The sequence below is a fragment of the Carettochelys insculpta genome, chromosome 3, assembly GCF_033958435.1.
Source record: "Carettochelys insculpta isolate YL-2023 chromosome 3, ASM3395843v1, whole genome shotgun sequence".
NCBI classification, from domain to species: domain Eukaryota; kingdom Metazoa; phylum Chordata; order Testudines; family Carettochelyidae; genus Carettochelys; species Carettochelys insculpta.
The window spans coordinates 6,382,887-6,405,421 of NC_134139.1; the positions used below are offsets into that span (position 1 = coordinate 6,382,887).

The following is a 22,535-nucleotide window of genomic DNA, read 5'->3' on the forward strand; positions in this document are numbered from 1 at the left end:
GTCACTTACAGGGACCGGAGCAGCGGGACCCATATCCAAACCCCAGCCCAGACGGGGAGTGGATGGCTGCAGTGCAGCGGTGCCTTATTTAAGCAGTGCCTTATTTAAAAGCAAGCTGCTCCAGGAGGAGTCCAGTCGGCCACCGGCTGGAGGGTGGGATGCTGTTTTGAGTGTGTGCTGCTTAAAGCAATGCCTGGATTTTAAAGTGACTTCACCAGGTGTTAAAAAAAATCATTAAAAGTCACTGCAGGTGCACACATGAACCAGGGAAGGGTCTGACTGGATGGCAGCTTGAGAGGTGGGGTGAGAAGCATGCTGCATAGAGCATGTACTGCTTAAAGCAGTTCCTGGATTTAAAGTAATTGCTGCAGGAGATGGAAAAACAAACAAACAAACCATTAGTGACTCACAAAAATTCTCATGCATTCTAGAATGCCACACAAGACATTGGCCTCATCAGAATAAGAAAAAGGGATGAGGAAAAATTGCTCATTCTGTCAAGGTATAATGTTGGAAAATTTGCAAGAATGATCTGTGGGGCCATGATTCTGGATTACTTAATGCTGGCTTGGTGCAGTAAGGTGTCTTACCATGGAAGCAGGAACAAGTCAGGTCTCCCCAGAAATCTTGTGAGGAGAAGCCAAGAGTGCCTGTCTAAGACCTTCAGCTTTTTATCCAAACAGGATCAGAGCACCATCAGCAGAAATATTAACAAGTTGTTCTAAGGGAAACAGGCATAAACCTCCCTCCCCACATGATTGCAACATTCTAGTTGTTTAAAAAAAAGAAACATACTCACCAGAGGTGCCCTTTCCAGGGTCCTGTTTTGCTTCTGAAGCTGCCCCCTGCAATAAGGGGACAGGCTCCAAATTGAGAAACAGGTCCTGACTTTCAGGATCTGCTTCTATGCTCGACTGGACCCTGCTGTCATCCACCTCTTCCAAATCAGGACACACTTCACCATCCTCCCAAGGAACACTCTCTTTAATGAAGAGTTGAGGCGTTTTTAGGGGAAGTGTTTGCACCTGTCCCCAGAACAGCGTGAACCTCATCATAATATTGGCATTTCTGGGGAGATGCCATAGACTGACCATTAGCTTATTTGCACTTCTGGTAGCTGTGCCTCAGCTCATTGGTCTTTACGTGGCACTGCTGAGTGTCCCTGGTGTACACTTTCTTAATCATGCCTTGCAATATTTTCACATAAATATTGGCATTTCTTTTGCTGCCTTTGAGCTGAAGGAAGTTAGCTTCTTCCCCCTACGCTGCGATGCGGTCCAACATCTCTTGATGGCTCCATGCTGGAGCTCTTTTGTGATCCTGTGAACTCCTGGCTAACAGGTGAGCTAGGTGTGCTGCAGAGATGTGATCCACATGTTTGCTCTCCACGCTGACCCGAGAAGAAAGGAAATCCTAATCAAAATTCCCAGCCTGATGACCACTGCTTCCTGCCACCTACTTCCACTTCACCTGGAAAGCAGCGGAGATGGAGTGAAGACCGGAAAGGATACATTGAGGGACATTGTGGGACAGTTTCACAGGCTAATAAAATCAATTCTAATAACCCTGCTGTCTGCCCTTGCATTGGTCAACATTGTAAAATCGACTTTTAGGAGTTATTCTTGGGTAATTCAGCTGTAGCAAAGTCAACCGTAGAGCCCATTAAAATCAACCTATTCACCACTGGGGTATAGACTGATGCTTTATAAAATTGACTTTAGATCTTCAAATTCTACTTAATTTCCTTGTGCAAACCAGGCCTCTATCTCATATCAACCATTACATATTCAATATTGATTCTAAACAGATTTCTGAAATACAAGTTCAGTTTTACTTAACGTCAACAGTAAGATAAAGAACTTAAATCACAAATTTAACATGTTCATTATAAATTTTGCCTTTTAATTCTGTCTGAAGAAATTGTATTTTAAGGAAAATGTGGACGAAATGAAACTCCTGCATGTTTCATTTATTTTGCCACTTCAAAATTTTTTTACTACTGGGGTTGTTTCCAATTGTAGAAGGTGAAGCAAAGCAAAATTTTTCTCATTTTCTTACTAGCAACTATAGTAGGCTGTGTTTACTAATCTTCTTTCAGGAGCTGTGTTTTACAAAACTGTCTTTGTTAGTGGGTGAAGTAAATTTTTTATTGGATCAGCTTCTGTTAATGAGAGAAGTTTACCCAGACCTGAACAAAAACTGGGTCTAAACCCAAAAGCTTCTCTCTCTTGCCAGCAGAAGTTTGTCCAATAAAAGTTATTACCTCACTCATCTTGTCTTTCTAGTATAAAGGGACCAGCTCAACTACAACAGTACTTCAGTTATGTTTTACGTGAAATTTGTGAACATACAGTGAAAGTTCATGGTTGCAATTCATCTTGCAAGGAAGACTAGTACTATCGTGGTATATAGATAAACACTTTGGTCATGTTTACATGGCCCCAGTCTTAAACTCCTCTGCTGACAGAGCTATGCTAAGCAGGTTTCTGGAAATTTCAAATGGCTTCCTACTTACATACTCAGGTGGCTAATTAGCATAGCTATGAAAGATTTCACCCTCGTCAGAGGGATCTGCTGGCAATAAAGAGGCCATGTAGACATGCCTCTACTGGCTAAACCCCCCTCTGTTGGCAGTCCCTTATCCCTGAATTTTTCAGGCATAAGGAAGTAGTGACTGAGAGGGGGTTAGCTGGCAGAGACATGTTCACATGGCCTCTCTACTGCCAGCAGACCCCTCTGTCAAGAGCAAAATCTCATGCAGCTATGCTAATTAGCCATTTGCGATTTCCAGAAACCTGCCTAGCCTTCAGCTCTGCTTCCGGCAGAGCAATGTTGTGGACGTGTAGATATAGCCTAATGATTGGTCAAGAAGTGATAGAGCAGATCTGCCTCATTAGATTTCCACAATTACGTTGAACATTGTGTTCCTATTTATATTCAGCTGTGACACTCTCAGTACCTTTCCAAGACTTGAAAAAGAGCTATTTGTAGCTTGAAAGTTTTCTTTCAACAGAAGTTGGTCCAATAAAAGATATATTACCTCACACTTCTTGTCTCATCAGTTTTCTCTAGTCTTCCTTTACCTTCCTTATTTTTGATCTGTCTCTCTGTCGCATATCTCTGTGTTATAAATAAATAAGAGCCCAGTACCTTAGAGATAAGGCAGTTCTAGCCTGCCTCAGGTCAAATTTTTAATAACATAAGTTTTACATACTTTTCCCAGATAATTACATTTTGAGGGAGGTGTGAATTAGAAAAAGTGTAAAATAGTCAACAGAGAATTTTGAAATCTAAAAGTTATTTTTGAAAAGGAATGTGAGGAGTGTTTTATTTTAAAAAGTGTTTAATGGAAAAATGAATAGCTTAAAAGAAAAACAAAATCAAAGGAGCTTTATAACCTGCAATGGAGTCCATATTGATTGAAATGTAAGTGCTTGTTTTAATTACTCTTTGCTTTTGGTGATTAGTATCTTTTGTATTGATTTTTTTAAAGAAAAAAAAAGAAGAAACTTGGAATTAATACCTCTAACTGCACGGATGGTTATGACGCATCTAGTAAACCACTTGAGTCACTACCCCCTCAGTGGAGGACCTGCCATTCTTCACAGCCTTGTCAGTGAGAATCATGACAACTTGTACGTGGAATCTTCTGAGCTGTCTTCAGATGTTTTCAGAAGTCCAAACTTGCAGCTCTTTGTATTTAATGACAGTACTCTTATATCTTACCTTCAAATTCCTGCAGAAACAATGGTGGATACTGAGCCAGCAGGAGCCCTCTCAGATGTAAGAGTAATTGTCAGAGATATCTCAGGGAAATATTCTTGGGATGGCAGGATATTGTATGGACCTTTGGAAGCCTCTCTAGCACGTCAGAATGGAAATAAATCATTTGTGGTTTTGGGCAGTCACGAAGGACAGTTTGAGGCCCAGACAGGCTATTCTCAAACAGAAGAAGGAGAGGATGCTCTTGACAAGTTGCTAGAAAAGATTGGTAATACTAGTCCTGAATGCCTTCTACATCCACAGCTAAAACTAAATGAGCCATCACCACCACCATTTGGTATGAGCCATGACCAAGAGAATGATATCATAGAAGCCATAATAAGGCAGAGTGCCCAAGAAAAAGAGCATGTACATAGATGCAGCTCTGATCGTGGTATGAATGTAGCCAGTCAAGAAGAACCAAGTTCTGTTGAACCACAAGCACCATTTTATTTCTGTAGGCTGTTGCTAAATGATTTAGGAATGAATTCTTGGGATAGAAGGTAAGAATGTATCTATGCATATATCTTTGTGATTTTGCTGTTATCTCAAAAATCTTAAAAATTTGTCTCCCCATGATATACTCCACTGTTGGTGATTTGCAGAAGCACTCATGCTGGAGCTTCTTGGTATTAATCAGATGGAGCGACTAGCATAGCGTTTTCTAATAGAAGGGACCCTGGGTCTGAAATAGCCAAATTTGATTATCTGCAGGGCTGGCTGCAAAATACTTTGGTTTCCCCAAAGGTTGGGAAAGAGAGGAAACTATGAGGTTGGTTCGTATTTGAAAAGAGAGCATTTTTCAGTGAGTTCTGTATTCGATTTTGCTGGTTGAGAGTTGGTAGCATGGAAGTGATGCAGTTTAGTCATATTGCATGGAATTTTTTAGTGTATTTTAAGTCATACTCATGTATTTACTTTCTCTTACTGTTTGAATTATGAAACTTGCTTCATATATTCTGTAATGCATTTTCCCTTACACCCTTGTTTTATGTATCTATAGAAAAAGCTTTCATCTACTTAAGAAAAATTCTAAACTATTGAGAGAGTTGAAAAACCTGGACTCCCGACAATGGTAAGTGAAACTTTGTCAACATTTCTAACATTAATGGCCAGATTTTCAAAGAGGGCGCCTCAACAACATCTCCATAGTTAATCATTCCCAGAAGTTGTATATATTAACCATGCGAATACTTGTTATTGTGTATTCACCCAACGTATTGAATTTTTGATGAGAGAACCTTGATATTCAGTAAATAGACCTAGTATTATTTTACCTCTGCTTTCAGTCCATTTGGGTGACACACTCTTCACAAATTGGAAATCGAAAGGTTTCTTGATTATTTGTTTAAACTAGAGTGAGAAAATTACCTTCAGCGTCATTATTTTGGAGGTTGAATACAAGTAGCAGAAATATGACTCCTTAAACAAATAGCCTGTTTTTGTGCCAATGTCCAAAATGACATAGGTGAAAGGAGTTACTGTAAAGGTATATTAGCCAAGGAATACATTTCCAGCGAAGAATTTTCTTCAAAATGATTAACATGACGATAACAGTCCTCTAAAGAGAAGCTCAAATCCATCTCGTTAAAATAGAGCAGTGCCAGAATAACGTTGTGAATGTTGTATACTATTTGCCATTCCTTAAGGTATGATTTTTTTAAACTTGAAAAGTGACTATGAAGACAACATTGTACAGCATTATGGTATCCTAGTAATTTTCATAACAAATATGCTCTGTTTACCGCAAAAACACTTTTTACATAACCAGGTTTTTCAAGCTTAACTTGGGATCTGAAAGTCCATAAATACTTTTCTTTTATTTATATTATCACCAGTAATTAAGGTATTACAGGCCAAATTATGCCCTCATTAACACCTGGGCAGCTCCATTGTCTTCAGTGAGGCTGCACAGATGTAAGCGATTAACTCTGTAATTGGAATTAGGTAATCAATTTTTTTTGCTGATGCATAAGAAGAAAATCTAGTTTACTCTCCCCTAATGGTGCTGACTCTTCAATGTAGGCAGAAGTAAAACAATAAAAATTTTTGTCACTGGAGCTGGATGACATGACTGTATTCCTACACGGGGCAGATCTGTTGAGTAAAATTACATGATTTTTGTATAGTCACATTTCATAATAGACTTCTCTTTTAATTTGAAAAGGCATTAATTGAACTAACAAGTTCTTCAAGTGATGGTCCTTGTGTGTATTCCATATGTAGGACATGCATGCATGCCATAAGCCCAGCTCTGGAAGTTCGTCAAAGCAGTCTCCATTGGTTCACACATGTGCAGCAGTTTTTCTTGTGCTCTCAGCCAACGTTATCAGAGGCAGCAAGGATTGATGCTTTTCTAGTTTCTTCTTACTGCCACATGACCTGACTCAGACTTAAGTCCTCCCACATTGTGTTGTATAATCTATTTGTAAACAGTTGTATTCTAAGACAAGTAGTCAGTCATTAAAAAGTCATAATATAGCAGGGATCAGCAGCCTTTCTGAGGCAGAGTGCTGGAATGTGATCTTTGGACTTCCATATACAGTCAGAGTGCCAGTTATACTTTTTAAAGTCACTAATAGTCCTACTTACAACAGCTTCATTAATAAAATTAAGATGCAGAACTTTACCGCTTAAGTGGTGGTTGGTACCATTAGCTGGTATTTTGTTAATCCACAGGTGGGATGGCTTTGAGCAAGCTCCCAGCTGCATAGGTGGGGAAAGGCGAGGCTCAGCTCTTGCCTTGTGTGCCAATGAAAATCAGCTTGCATGCCACCCTGAGCACCCCTGCCAGGGGTTGCTAACCCCTGTAATGTAACATTAAGTATTTCTGTCTCTCCAGTTGGGAAGCCCTTCCTCCAACTCTCGGACTATGCCCTAAAGTCCTGGCGTTCAAAAATTATGTCTTTGCCCTTAATCTTTTTCCATCTGTTGTAAACATCAACAATATCTGTATTGTTTGAGTGACTTGCATATTCCTGCAAAGTCCAATCTTTTCTGCTGCTTCTCACCAAGAACTCAAGAAGTCTGGGACCTTTTCCCACAAAAGCATCTGATGGAAACCAGCCTATCCTACATGGCATGTGCCTTGTAGAAGCAGTCTCAACATCTAAACCCAAAGATTCTTTTTCAAGGTCTCCCCATGAGAGAAGAGGGCACTCTGGTGAATGCAAGGACAGATCCCTGTTAAGGACTATTGATAAGAGATGCATTTCCTCCCCAAGCCAGTCTGGGTTCTCAGAGAAATTGTAAATGGCACCTGAGGAGCTGGTTCCAGTGAAGACCCCTCCCAGATTTAAGGGCAAGGTGCATAAAAAGTAAGTTTTGCCATTTCCATTGTTGACCTTGTTACTGAAGCATAAGGATGAATGGTTGCTTGTGTTCTATAAATGTTGCTCCAAACCTATGATCTGTACAACCTCATCCATCCACAGACTGTCCATTTGTTGCTAATGCATCTGATCCAACATGCTTAATTGCAGGAACCTAATGGACATGAGGACATACCAAGACTTATATAACATTGAAGGTTGTGTGCCTCTCTTAGCCACAATCTCCACTTCTTCTTTCTCACCCAGCCCTCCTAAGAGAGACCCTTATGTAGGTGGAGATCTTTCATTGCTGTCCTAGGAGCTGTCTCCCCATTGCTAGAAATGCCCTGGTACTGATGCCTCTGCTGCTTCCAGTAGAGCAGTTCTTGGACTTGGATGAATCCCAGCAGGTGGCTGCACCAATATGTGCAGAGAGGCAGTTGAGCCGTAATAGACAGTCAAGGGTTTACTCTCTCCATTCCATCTCATACAACTTCTGCTGTCCCTGAAGATACTGAGTGCCTTGGTCAGCGTCCCCCATTACTGACTGATTCCTCTTGCCAACCTCATTGTGGTTTGTTGAATCTTTATGAAAAGTGTCCTGGCCCCTTTCCACAAGTGTACTGCTCTCTCTCTCTGACTAGCCAGTTCTGTCAGAGTGGGAGGTGAAGGAAATGGAACCGAATCTCTAGTTAATGAAAGTTCCAAGGGGTGCCTCTTCTTCGTCTTCAGATGAAGTGGCTAATGCCTTCTTCACCTTCTCTGTCAGACGACCATCAGCATTACCAGGAGCTGCTATAAAGAGTGTCCAGTTACCTTCAGATCCCATTGAATGAGATTCAGGTTCCTCAATATTAGCTCTTCAACATCTTTAAGTCATATAGACCAAATAAGGTGGCTTTTCTTATCAATAAGGTCGTATTAGAACCATGTAGTTCAGTATGGCATATCCCATCATCCTGTGCCCCAACACTGAAAAGGGCTGAGATAATGTATTTGTTCCTGTGAAAAGGACTGAATTCTTAATCTCTTACCCCCGACTTCCTGTCTTGTCCTCCTTGGGCCTTCAGTTTCATGCAGCTAACTACCAAGCTTTGTTAGCAAAATATGATTATAATTCTTTCTGACAGACAAGATTCCCACAGAAGAAAAGGGCCAGTTTCAGTCTCTGGTAAATCAGGTAAGGCTATGGCATAGTGCGGGCTCCAGTGGATGCAGCAAACGCAGCTTGCAGAAGATTGGTCTCTGGTCTACTTTGGACTCCTGGCTCCAGTTGCCAGGCTGTTCTGGGGATGTCCAAAACACTATTCAGACTCTCCTTTCTGACAAGTCCAATCTCTTTAATGAGAAAATGGACAAGTGCTTGAACTTACTAAAAGTTTGAAATTTACTCTATTCCCTGGGGATTTGTGCTCTGACACTCAAGAGGAGACACCAGCGATTACCCCTTCCTGATGCATCTTTTTATCAGTGCAGGGCTGAATCACTACACAAATGTTATAATATTCAGGGGCCTTGCTTCTCAGTCGCTGCCACTGCCAAAACCTCTGCTCATTCTCAGCCAAGAGTCAAGAGTGTCATGGTCTAAGACCCCCATGCAATTGTTGCAAAAAAAACTTCACCCCTGTTACCATTGGGCATTGTCTTGCATTTTTTGCCCACAAATGGAATAAGATCATTCCAAACAGTTGAGTTCTGGATATTTTCCACAAAGGAGACTTCATAGAATTTCTCTTTTTCCATCTCTCAAAACCCTCGGGCCACTGTCATTATGAGGTGATTCTTCAGTGCCACTTAAGCTGAGAGCAGTAGGACACTTCCAGCCTCATTACCATGGAAGGATTTTTAATCCCTGTATTTCCTAATTTCCAGAAAAAGCAGAGGGTGGAAACTCATGCTGGACTTTCAGCAGCTCAACATTGGTGTTTGAAAACTGAAGTTCTTGATTATTATATTGGCAGGGAAAGAGAAGTAGCAGGCTGCGGCTGTCAGAGTCAGAGTAAGAGGAGCTCAGCCAGCCACCCTGATGTTTCTCCCTCCCCATGTTACAGAGACACTGAGGTTTGGGGGTTCTGCCCCTTCTTGTCCTGCTTTGTGCACGACCCTGATGTTGGAAGTTCCCCTCAGCCCTTGTATCCCCAGGGCTACCACAGTGACAGAAGCCTTCCTTCTGGGGTGTGATGCTCACCAGTACAGCAAATTGCTCAGCGTACCTGGACCACAAAAGAGGCCAGACTATATATGAACTTACTGGGACTGAGAGTGGTCTGCTGTACATGCCAAGGCCTTTCTTGCTTCAGATCCTGTTGGCTTGTGATAAGAGGAGAAACTTGTGAAGCATCAGTACTTGCTGCCTCCTACCATTAGTTTGGAGCATAAGAACTACTGTACACATGTGGGCCAACAGTAATTGTTCTGAAAATCTTCCCAGCTCTGGCATTTGATGTGCATGTGTGCCCCACATGTGAACAGCATTTGAGGACCACATAGCTCTAAGAACCTACAGTTACAGTAAGTAACTTCCACATTTTTAAATCAACTTAAATTTCTTGTTACCTCTGATTGCAGCCGTGAAACTCACAAGATTGCAGTGTTTTACATTGCAGAAGGACAAGAGGACAAATGTTCAATATTGTCTAATGCAAGAGGAAGCCAAGCATATGAAGATTTTGTTGCTGGATTGGGCTGGGAGGTAATAGTAACACATTTAAATGAACTTCAGAATGATTGTCTTAGGTTGTTTCAGTCAGCATTTTAAAAATGTGTGTGGTGTTAATAAGTTACATATATTTTCATTTTAAAAATGCAAACTAATTTAAATTTACATACTGCATATCTGTTAAAAGTTCATTTAAAAATGCTGTGTGATATACAAAGTAGAATCCCCACAATCAATATGTTAAGCACTTCCTGCCAAATGTAAACGGTGAAACATTTTAGAAAATGGTTTCTAAAAAAATGGGGCTGAAAGTACCAATTTCAATTAAGTACCAATTTTCAATTAATAGATATATATATTATTCATAGTTTACTCATTTGTGAAATATTTCAAGTGTTTCAGGGGGCTGCACTAAGGGGACAGAAACTTGAATGGAATTTTCTATTAACTTAAAAAATTTGCTTTAAGTTATTAGAGGAATCACTGTAGGTGCGTCTTGTGTTACATTTGATGTGTTTCAAAACAAAACAGGTTTCTTCTGTTTCCCATACATCAGGCCCAACAGTGATGATCTTTTTTCTTCTACCTGAAGACACAGACAGACAAACAAAATAATATTGTAATGTCTGCCCCAGGAAAGGCTAGTTTGACAACAAAACCAGTTCATTTTTCTCTCTACAGCCATGTCCTGATCAATTCTACTTTTAGCTATGTGTAATTTATTTTTATCTTCCCTTTGTTCTGAGATGAGTTGTTTTCCATTGGAGGCATAAATGTGCTAGTGGAATGGTTCCACTGCAAGAAGGTTCCAGTTATTTTCTTCTGTTCCGTCTTTTGCTCCACAAAATGTTATATGGAGAACCAGCCACCAGCCATCATTTGTGGGAAGGTCATGTTACCGTGGTTTAGGTTTTCCTATTTCCTTTCCTAGATCAGAATCCAGGATCTCAGCTTAGGTCATAAAAAGATTCCTCAGGCAAAAACTCAAGTGCTTAAAAGACCTTATGCCCATAGAAGAACTTCACTTTTGCGTGGGACTCTGCCATGATTTTCACAAGCACAGACCACACACATTCGATCACTGAGGGCTGAAAAGGAATTTCTCTACTTTAGGTAAGATAGTTTACATTTCAGTTGTACCACAGAAAGAATCATTTCATCCCTTTCTTGGGTCCAAAGACCTGCTTGAGTAGTAAATGAATCAGGAGATGGTGAACACCTATTGGTTGTTAGGACTGTGAACTAAATTGCACTGCAGAAGGTACTGTATGTTTTTTGCAGTCTCCAAAGCCTTGCTGAGGTTTCAAACTCCTTTTATTTCAATGATACTTCCCTCATCTCATGACTGAAGTCAGTGATTGCAACAATGAACCTGGAAGTCTCTCTCAATGCCCTGGATCTCCAGGGTATAAATTTACACATTCCTATCGGACCAACATTTCTGTTTGTCTCCATCTTTTGTTTTGAGGTCGACAACAATATAACACTCTGGAGTTTGTTTAGCCGAGGTCAAGATGTTGGAGATGTTAGCTGCCACTCATTGGAGAAGAATCTCTTTACACATCTTTTTTTTCTGGAAGACATGTTCATCTGAGCCAAGTTCTGGGACCAGATATTCCAAGAACTATATTGTTTGATCCTTGCTATAGGACCAGAGCTAAGTTATAGTCCAAGAATTCCTTTAACCTTGCCCTAACTTCTTGGAGCCCAATTCAGTGCTCACTGACACAGTGTTCTTCAGTAATCACATCCATCTATTTGTGAGCTCACTTCCATAAGTACTATCTTCAGCTGTGGCTTGTGAGATTTCTGTACGCGTTAGAGCTAGTCTCCTTCCCTAGGCCAGTGGCTCTGGAAGGATATCATCTCCTATGGGATATCTGTAGGTTCTCAACCTCTACTGGTCACTTTTGTCAGAAAGTAGCACAAAGCTGCTTGATGAAATCAGAGAACGCCTAACTGTTTGGGAACAAAATAACTGATTTCCTAAGATATTGAGATCCCACAGATCCAGTGGAATTGAGTGAGAGCTGTGGATGCTTAGCGCCTCTGAAACTCAGGCTCCTGGGCAGTGTAGTTTGTTCTTTATTTCATCTGTGAGCTTTAAGAGGCAGAGTGGTAAAGTAAAGCATGTCGTGTCGCTCTGTGGGTAGAGAGAAATCTAATCACCCTCTTTGCTACACATAGTATCAAAAAAGGAATTGCAGCACAAACTGGCTAAGCCTTCGTCAGATCCATTAAAGGGGCATAGCTCCAGCTGCAGGCATTCTCTTTGTAACAGCTGTGGACATCTGCCCCACATGGACCTAAACATTATACCAGAAAATGGGAAGGTACAGAAGCTCCTCTCCTGTTGGTCACCCTTAAGGTTGATGTCTCATACCACTTGCATACCACAGACAGCTTGTCTTTCCTCTTCATTTGATTCAGAGCACTCTGATGCCATGTATCACCTCATCCATTTAAGGCATGTCTGCACTGTGGCTGGGAATGTGCCTTCTAGCTCAACTGGACAAGATATATACTAGCACTGCTGAGCTAGAGTGCTAAAACCAGCAACAAGAAAGGTCAATGTAGTCTAATTCAGAAGTGGTCTTCATCCATGACGGAAATGACTTGCTAAAAATAGAATCCAATTCGTCAGCAGAGGTACTCCACATCCTTATTCTGTTCACTTCACTAAAGGAAGTACATTTTACAACAGTTGACTGTAGAATGACTGCAGCGATAAGAAGAATGTGCTGAATTATGGTCTGGATCACGTATCATCAAGAACTGCAAGTCATGCTCTGTCTTCATGTACACTGTGCAGTTTTCCTGAGGTGCATCTGAAGGTGGAATTTGAACTAGGGGATCAATAGTGTTAGTGATAATGCATGAAATAGTAAAAACAATAGGAACAGATCTTAAGGTTAGAGACTGATTGCATGGAAAACGGGGGAAAAAACCAACTTTGACATGTTAAGGTAAGTAAATTTGAAATGAAAGACAAATATGTGATAGTCTACAATGCCATTTCTAAAGTTCCTTTTTTAGAACAGAACAGAACTTTAAGTCAGTAAACAAGCCAAGGCTCTGCTCCCTTACTAGAGGTTGAATGTCTCTCATGCAGCACCTTTGGGACCTGACCTGTGCTGGATGAGAGAATTTGCTGGACCATCAGAGGTTGATATTTTGTAGCACGTTACCAACACTTCCACTGGTTACAGGGCTCTTAGAAGACATTTGGGGTAAATTACAGCTAAATAACAGCACACAGAACACTGAGAGTCGGGACTGGTGGCTATAAACACATTTTATGGGACTTCTTCACCACACCCATAAGTGGTCATCCAACTAACTAAAATCATGCTGGATTATGGATGTTACCGGATGAGAAAGTTTTGGTTTAAAGAGGTTCAACATGCATAAGACTGAAGCTCTAGTGAGCATATATACTTCTAGATATTTATTAAGCTGTAATGGCAGTTGCACTTAGTGATTGAGGCTTTTTGTTTTGTCTGTGGTGTCCCTGTTGTTAGTTTGGGGGTTTTTGTTTTTCTTTTTTTTTCCATATTGGATATTGATTTTTCATTAAGGGTTAATGACTGTGGTTCACTCTTCTGAGGTTTCTTGAACTGGTTTGCTCAGACTGAATTAGCCTGAATTATGGAGCTTAGTATTACGGAATTATTTTGATGTCTCTTGTCATTTGCTAGGAGACAATTAGAATATCAGTTGTCTATAATGACTAATAAAAAATGAAAGAAATTATTACCAGGTAAGCAAATCACCTTGTCTCCAGTGTGACTGTCTCATTAGTACAGGTTGAACCTCTCTTGTGTGGCACTCTCAGGACCTGACTGGTCCTGAACAAGAGAATTTGCCAGATCAGGGAAGGTCAATATTGTCATGCTAGATTACAGATATTCCTGGATGAGAGAGTTAGTTTACTGAGGTTCAACCTATAGTTTCAGAGATGTTCCTTTTTATCAGCTTATAGATATGGAAAGTAGGCGTATCCTAAAATGTTGTACAAAGACAACCAACCACCCAAAAAATTAAAACCTTAACACGTTAAATACACACACACACACACACACACACACACACACACACCCCTCTTTGATCATCTATGGTATAATCTTTAAATATGGTTCAGTAAAGAGAAGGTATTTTACCTTATTGAGTCCATTTTATTTCAATAAGGTTGATCTTTCAACACACTGTGGATTTATGGGTGGTCTGCAACGAAATGGCAGCACAGGACAAACAGCACCATATTATGCTACCTCTACTGTAGAAGTGATTTTTCATGTGTCCACAAGAATGCCATCTGATTCAGATGATTCACTGACCAAAAAGGTATCTCATTTATATTATTTGCTATGATAGAAATTTGTACAGGTGAATAGTAAACTATTTTGAAATATAGAAGGTAATCTTCATATACTTGAATCAGAATTTGAATGGAATGCAAGTTGTACTGTGTATGCTAACCTCTCTGTTCTGCAACACTTGAGAATTACATTCTACAGCTAGCACCCCCAAGTTAAATTCCTGGTAAACGTTGCATTCTGCATTTTCATAGTAGCATCAAATACCATTAGTAGTAGTAATAGTAATTGTTTTATTTCAATTGCTTCAATGCCATAAACTTCAGAGTTCAGTACAACAGAATAAAAATACATAAATGGGATAAAATAGCATTATCTAAACTACAAAGATGAATGAAAAAATGAGTGACCTAGTCTGACAGAAAAGTCGTGAAAGAAAAGTAATGAGTATACAGCAAAAAATGCTAATCAGTTTCAATAGAAAACAATCATTGGATCATTCACAATCTTGACAAGCACTCTCCCTTACAAAGTATGGTCTGAACCCAGACAGGCATCACTTTATCCTGTATAAAACCTGGTGGCCACCAGGCCACTAGGTCTATAGTATTTTCAAATATTTGTTGTATTCTTTCTGCCTATCTCCAGACAGCAGAAGCAGAGTGCCGATCATCTTGCTTTGGTGCAAACCCAATAGTATGACAAGAAGGTTTTTTTTCCCCCTGCTGGCCAAAGAAGCATCCTGTAAATACTGCAGTTGTACAATGGGCTGTATATTTTATGGGTTGTGTCATAACGGATGCAGAAACCCCACTTTGATATTTTGTTGTTTTTTATTAGGTGCAAGGATATGCATCTATTTCTTGTGCAAAATTTGCTGAAATTAGTGCAACTCCATCAGGGATGTATTTGGCCCAGTAATTATATAGACTGCAATTGTACTAATATTTGTCTTATTTTTGAATGGTCTAAATTTAAAAAATCTCATTTTCTTGTAAAATGTTGTTGCTCTTTTAAAAATAAGTGTTACAGCTCTAAATAATATTTAAAGACTTGCCCTGAACAAAAGCTTTTCTACTGACATAATCAAAATTCAACTGGTACCTTTTCTAGCCATAAGATTTAACATCATTAGTGTTAAAACTTTTTTATCAGGATATCTGAGCTAGAATGAAAATCAATCTCAGTAACAGCATCCTACAGTCCTTTGTCTTAGTCTAACTAAATTGTACCTAACAGTTTAAAAATGAGCTGTAAAATTTCAAAGTGATTTATTTCATCTTCTGCCATTGTTATAGTAGAACATTTCCAGTTCAGAAATCTGGTTGCAACACTATAGTGAACTCTTGCTCCTTCGCTTCAGAAATTTGTTAGCTATAGCTAGATTAGATTTTTAGCAGCTAATCTAACAGCTGTAGGGGTTTGCAAAGTGGGGACAGAGCTGTGCTATTGGATTTGTCCAATTCATTTGACTCCAGGACTATAATTGCACTTATGTCTTACAAGGCTTTTATAGCCTAAGGCTGGCCAGCAGCAGAAAAACAAATTGGCAGTGATACAGTAAGAGTGAAAGGGAATGAAAGGCGCACATTATCAGTCTCCAGGCAGCGCTGTTCTGGCAGGAAGTTTCTTGGTTAATTTACAAATAAAACTTAGATTTTAGGATGGTCTCACTGTCAGACAAACAATGGGGATGTCAGGCCCGACTGTTACTTAGTAAAAGTAGCAGCCATGCCTACCCAAAAGCAAGAATTCTTCAATCAAATAGACGACTCCTTTCTGGAGCCAGCTGGCTATGTAATGCAATTAGTAGGAAAAGGAGGTCAGACTATTAGGTGTGTTCCATGACCAGTGTCAGCAGTGGCGTGTTGCCTGGCAGGCAGCATGCAGACTAGCTAAAGCAGAGTGCCTTTAAAACTATTTACTCAAGTGAGTGAGTAGAAGCGGCATACGACTAGCCTCGGAACATGGAATTGTTTTCATAAGGCTTGAAAAATGAGCATTTGTGCTGTAACTGACAAGTACGTTCTAGAGCACATATCCTAGCTGAGGGAGTGCAGCTGAGGCATGATTAATGATGGTAAAATTCAAATCAGAGGCTATAAATTGACCTAAGTTGCATGTATATTCATGGTTTGATCTAATTGAGATATTAGGGAAACTAGTGTACTTGAACACATGTAGTTAAAAATATGGGTAAATCTCATTCACAGGTTATCTTTATGTGTTGTTTATAAATTGATACTAAACTATGAAGTATTAGAAGGAAAATGTAAGCAACTGTGAGAGCTTTCTTCCTTGAATATTTGTTGGTATACATCTCCAACGTCTTTCAGGGCAAGCTCAATTTTAAAGGACAGTCTGCTTATTTGTCTGTTTTTTCCAGTTGTTTCATCCTTTTCATGGTTGGTTGGTTGGTTTTTTAAACTGTTTATAGGAAGAGAGAGGGCACATCATTTTTGCTTTGAATTATTCATTCATTTGCCTATTTAGCCATAGACAAAATGACCACTTTAGTTGTGTTCAGAAGCTTTAGGTATATCACACAAAATCCAAAATATTTTTTCTGTGATTTCAGTTACAAGTCTTAAGTTAACGTATTACGATTTTACTATTAATGTCACTGGTGATATAGCGATATTTTAGCAAAACACAAAAACTGATATTTCAAAAAATTCGTAGGTACACGCCTATAAAGATATAATCAGTAGAGTCAAAATTCACTGACAGTTCAGTGAATTCTTTTCCTCCCTTGCTTTGCAAGATTGTCCTCTCCTGGTTCTCCTCATGACTCTCTAATCTCTCCCTCATCTGCCATATGATTTTCTGTGGGGTTGCACGAGCCTTTGTCCTACATCCGTGACTCTTCTGCTTATACATTTCAACTCTGAGTAATCTTGTCTGCAAATACAAATTTAACTACAGTGCCAGCAACTCACAAATTTACATCTTTAACCCATGTTTGGATTCTGTTCAAAGTGAAGCCCGAGTCTGTTTCTCTGACATCTTATCAGCATCTAGCTAACCGTGGCTAAAACAGAGTTTACTAATCTTTTCCTTCCCACATTATACCTTCTGTCTACTTTCTCGGTCACTGTGGCCAATGCCATTATTAAGACTGTCAGGCAGGCCACAACCTGGGTGTCACCTTCGACTCCAATCTCCTAGCCAGGCTGTAGCAAACTCACTAAAGCTCTTGACCAAGCTCTAATCATCTTGTACCTTAAGGCAACATTATTTTTTCTGGCCTTGACAAATGCAATATTTCCCCACCCGTATCCATTCAGAATACTTATGCCATGTTAATTTTCCTATGTCATCACTTTGACAATGTCATCTCTCTCTTTGAATCCTTCCATAGATTTCCCCTTCTTCTTCGAGTAGCATTCCTGTGGGTGGTCCACTCTGGGTGTTGGTGCATCCTCACACCAGTGCTTGGAAATACTTCTATAGCTGTGGTTTCCTGCACCACACGTGCACAGTAGCACCTCCTCTTGCTGTCTGGTGAGCACATAGCGTGGGACCCCTCAGTTCCTTCTCTACCATCCTGGGCTGCAGATGGAGTTTTGCTTTCTTTCTCTGAAAGACATAAAGAGGTGTAGCTAGTTAGTTTAGCTTTCTTCTACCTTTGTCCAAATTATTTCTCCTGTTAGACATTCTAATGACAAAAATAAAAATAGTTTAAAAGAAGAAGTTTGCTTAGTGTTAGAAGTAGTTGCTTCATCATCACAATGCCAGGCTCCCTGGGCTTTAATGTGCAACGTGCAGACAAGCCAGGTCAGCCTCGAATGGCCATGCCTCCTGCATCAAGTGCCTGAGTAAGGGTCACCAAACCCGGTCCTGCGTTCATTGCTCCAGCCTCACCGTGAAGGTCAACAGGAACCTAGCCAACAGGCTCAAGACTTATCTGTACAAAACATCCCTCCAGCTAGCAGCACCACAGCAGCCCTGCAACCAGAAAACTAGCAGGGGAGACCAAGGGTGCAGACTCTACATGTCTCTCTACCTCAGTCAGCACCCTATCCATGAAGGTGGTCCCTCCTCCGTTGCATTCCTGGCCTCCAGAGCCGTCCTCAAGGGCTGTGCTAGTTGAAAAACCTGATGCGATATCCCTGGCACCGTCACAGCCAGCACCACTGAAGCAGTGGCACTCGGAGCTCAGCTGCCACCATTCAGTGCCTCTGACTCCATCAACACCACTGGCTTCAACCGCTTCTACCCCTGGGTATAAGAGGTCCTCAAAATCCAAGACCCCACCCTCTGTGCTTGTCCCAGAGTGCAAGCTGCACCACTGCAAGTCTCTGCGCCACTTGCACGAGGCACCAGACTCAGCACTGCACAACTCCAGGGCCAAGGCACCACCCTTCTGTCGCCCAGCACTGAAAAAGGCACTGAAGTGACACTGCTTTGTCAAAGCCCCCAGTACTGGAGCGCAACACAACATCAATGCGGTGCCATGAAGGCTCACCACCAAGAACACACATGGCACTGGCACTGCCCAACTTACCACACTGTGTGTCCTTGATGTCATCCGTGTCCCCATTTTTGTCTAGACGCTTGGAGTTCTTGCACGGTTTGGGGGCCAAACTGCCTACCCAGGGACATGGTGGTTCCAAACGCAAGAGTGTCTTCTCGTCACAGAACTTCAGTCCCATACACTCCAACTGGGAAGACATACTGCCTACCCTGGCTTACCCAGAGCTCCCCCCACTGTGGTTTGCACATCACTACCCTTATCCTCAAGAACCAGCTCCTCAATGGTCACCTTGGCAGGTGCAGTTACCCTGTTCCCGTGCTCCACCGGCACCGTCCAGGGTGTCCAGGGACCATCCTAGGTCACCACAGTCCACCACGTCAGCAACATATCCACCATCACAGCATTCTGGAGCTGAGGATTCCCTTTCAGAGGTTGAGGATTAGATTCCTGCTGCATCACTCCTCATTTTCATCAGATGATGAAGTTCTTTCTGTTTTGCCTCCCCCTGCAGATGACTCACGGGCTTTCCAGGATCTATTTCAGCTCGTGGTCAGGAAAAGGACCTGCAGGAGGTGTTTGTTAAACAATACAGACTTCTCTGCACCTTACAGCCTCCCTCTTCCTTCAGAATTGTGGTGCCCATGGATGAGGCCATTATAGACCCTACCAACATCATCTGGCAGGTGCCAGCCATCCATTCCTTCCACTAACAAGAGGGCTGACAAACGATACTTTGTGGCTTCTAAGGACATGGAGTTTCTGTTCACTGTCCACAGCCATATTCATAAGTGGTGGATGCCATCCGCAACAAAAACAAAATCCTTTTTTTCCACTCGTCAGGACAAAACAAGTAAAAAGTAGAATATCGTGGGGCATAGAGTATAGGCCAACTATGACCACCTGAACTACTCCAAACTGCAGGAGTTGGTTCCCTCCTTGCCCAAACAGCAATGCCCAGCCCTCATATGTAAGGCCTCTGCCACTGTCTCCCAGGCCAGTCTGGTTGCTGTGCTTCTCTTCAGTGGCAAGAAGTAGAGGACCCCAGCATAGACAAGCTTGGGAGATGGTGGAGGAGCAAAGTAAGCTGCTTTGTAGCTGTGCTTCCCCACAGGTCCAGTGGGCAGGCCCAATCTCTGCTGCAGGCCCCAGGGCACCCAAAGACCCATGGGGTAACCTCAGTGTGGGGGACCATATCATCCATAGGATGGTTGGGACAGCTGCTGTGGGGCCTAGGGTGGCTGCATCAAACTGCCCAATGGATGCGATGACTCTGCACACGCTTCTCCCAGGCAACACTAGTGGCACATAGCTAGCAGCTGGAAACCGCTGTGCTACCAGTAATGGTGCTTGGGAATGCACAGTGGGAAGCACATAGGTTGGCAGGCGGGACTGGGAAATGCAGTGGGGGGGTAGGGGGAGGAAGTCGGGAGATCCTTGTCCCCCTTCCCTCAGAGCCTAGCCATAGAGGGGTGCCTGCTGGCCCACTAGGAGGATTTTAAGTACAGGCACTGGCCCTAAGGTGAATTGAGTTTGAGACCCCTAGTAAAGCAGAATGTGGCTTTGTCAGATTTGTATGGGTAACATCTCAAAGAAACCTAGCTGCTGCAGGAAGTGAGGTTTATGTTTCAATGTGTGTATGTCTTCTGAGTACCAAACTGATGCCAAAGAATTGTACTAAGAAGCTCTCTCCTGCTGAAGGGAGATATCATTCAGAAAAGACATATTACCTAGGCTCCAGGCTCCAATCCTGTGATCATTAAGTATGTCATTGTGTTTTTTGCAAGAGGTAGAGATGTAAACCATTGTTTCTTGGCTGAATGGCAGCTAGTGAAATTGCATTCTTTTTGTAATTTTCTCTTCCAGTTTTAGATGTTCTCTTGTATCTAAATCCAACTACAAAATATAGTGTTGCTAGTTCAGAACGGCTGCTATGCCATTCTGTATTCTGCAGCTTTCAAAAATGCTACTCAGTGAGTACAGGTCTTATTTTGCTTTACTCAAGTATAAATTCCAGGTATTAACCCATAATGTCCTAAGTAAAGGCACTGTTTTTAGTATTCTAAAGCCACTTTGGAAGTGGTTGTATTTCACACACAAGTGAACGATCACTGTAATGTTTGTGAAGTGTTTGGGATTCTTCAGAATGAAAAGTGCTGATAAATATAAGAAATTCTTGGCTGACGAATTCATGTGATTAGAAGATGTTCCTTTCTTCAAGAATTTGGTCCTAAGTTTTGCTTTCTGCTTTCTATACATCTGCATATGCTGTTTATCCTTCCAAAGTACTTTGAGGCAGAGCTCTTAAAATTAAAGAAATGTGCTTGTGTTCCTTTATGCAGGTTCATTGTTTATGAAGAGAGTGTTCTTTGATTATCTCATATATGTTATGTACTGAAATGTGTGAAATTAGTGAAGTTTTTAAAATTCAAGCTATGTAGATTTTAAATTTATTGCAGTGCTAACTAGAATTCTGTCTTAATTCCAAACCTATGTTTGATGAGTTGGGTTATATAAATAAATCCTTTTTTACACTTAGTAACACTTCAAAAGTAATCCCACTGAACTATTTTCAAAAATGCTGCTCAATGAGTGCAGGTAGCATAACTGGGCCCTTACAGTTTTCAGCTAGTATAGAAATACATTGAAGTACCCGTTTGTGTGCTGTAAATTTCCTATCACATTGCTTTTACATAGAATCATAGAATACCAAGACTGGAAGGGACCTCAAGAGGCCATCGAGTTCAGCCCTCTGCCCCAATGGCAGGGCCAAGTGCTGTTTAAACCATCCGTGGTAGACATCTATCTAACCTGTTCCTAAATATCTCCAGAGATGGAGATTCCATAACCTCCCTTGGCAATTTATTCCACTGTTTGACCACCCTGACAGTTAGGAACTTTTTCCTAATATCCAACGTAAATCTCCCTTGCTGCAGTTTAAGTCCATTGCCTCTTGTTCTAGCCTCAGAAGCAAAAAAGAACAAGTTTTTTCCCTCCGCCTTATGACACCCTTTTAGATACCTGAAAACCGCTATCATGTTACCCCTCAGTCTTCTCTTTTCCAAACTAAACATGCCCAGTTCTTTCAGCCTTTCTTCATAGGTCACATTCTCTAGACGTTTAATCATTCTTGTCGCTCTTTTCTGAACCCTAATTTCTCCACATCTTTCTTGAACTGCGGTTAGATTAATACATACTGTTTCTGAATAGGTGTAATATATGTATTAGTGTAGCCCAGATGGTTCTTTTGTTCAATGGCAAATTTTCCCCACATCTTGTTTGTGGTCACTCTTACAATTTTATAGTTGAATCCATTTGCTCACTATGGGTGAAATCAGACCCCCAGAGAAGTTAATTGTAGTTTTGCTGCTGTCTTCAGGGGAACCAAAATTTGCCTACCTACTTACACAATATACAGTTTTCACATGTTGTAGTTATGATATCTGAGATAAAAAAATAGAAAATAATGGAATGCTCATCGCCATGGACAGGACAGTGAGAAAGTTAATTTATGTTAATCTGTATCAGTCCAGGATAAGAATACTTTTCACACTGAGGAATGAGGAATTGGTAATAACATATTTTGTAGATAAGACTGAAATTGATTTTTTCTCTGTATGTATAAGTTAGAGAAATAAATTCAGCAGCCTTGCAGTATCAAGTAAAATTAAATAATGAGCTGTGAACGTGAGTTATTGTAGGAACAGGTCTTATTTTGCTTTGCTCAAGTATAGATTCCAAGTATCATTAACTTATAATGTCCTAAGTAAAGGCACTGTTTTTAGCATTCTGATCATTACAATATGATTTTGAAACTTCAATAGAAATCCTTTACTGTTAAAAATTGCCATCCAATTCAAGTAGAGTAAAATTCATCACTGTACAGAAGGACAGAACATGACCTATGCGTCATTTTAATCACCAGCTGTCTCTATTTTAAGGTTTAAATGGAACTTGTGCTGGCCTTCTGTGTAGGAGTAGATTTCACTTTTAATAGAAGATATTATGTCAAG

At 40.9% G+C, this 22,535-nt stretch overlaps 1 protein-coding gene across 3 annotated transcripts in view; it reads left to right on the top strand.

The window, feature by feature from the left end:
* RALGAPA2 (Ral GTPase activating protein catalytic subunit alpha 2) overlaps nucleotides 1–22,535 on the top strand; it is a 377,942-nt gene that overhangs the window by 237,024 nt on the left and 118,383 nt on the right. For all 3 annotated transcript variants that reach the window (XM_074989296.1, XM_074989298.1, XM_074989297.1), the window contains 4 exons: nucleotides 3,494–4,265; nucleotides 4,766–4,837; nucleotides 9,642–9,765; nucleotides 13,921–14,076. In XM_074989296.1, coding sequence (XP_074845397.1) covers nucleotides 3,494–4,265; nucleotides 4,766–4,837; nucleotides 9,642–9,765; nucleotides 13,921–14,076 — 1,124 coding nt within the window. The remainder of the gene's footprint in view (nucleotides 1–3,493; nucleotides 4,266–4,765; nucleotides 4,838–9,641; nucleotides 9,766–13,920; nucleotides 14,077–22,535) is intronic.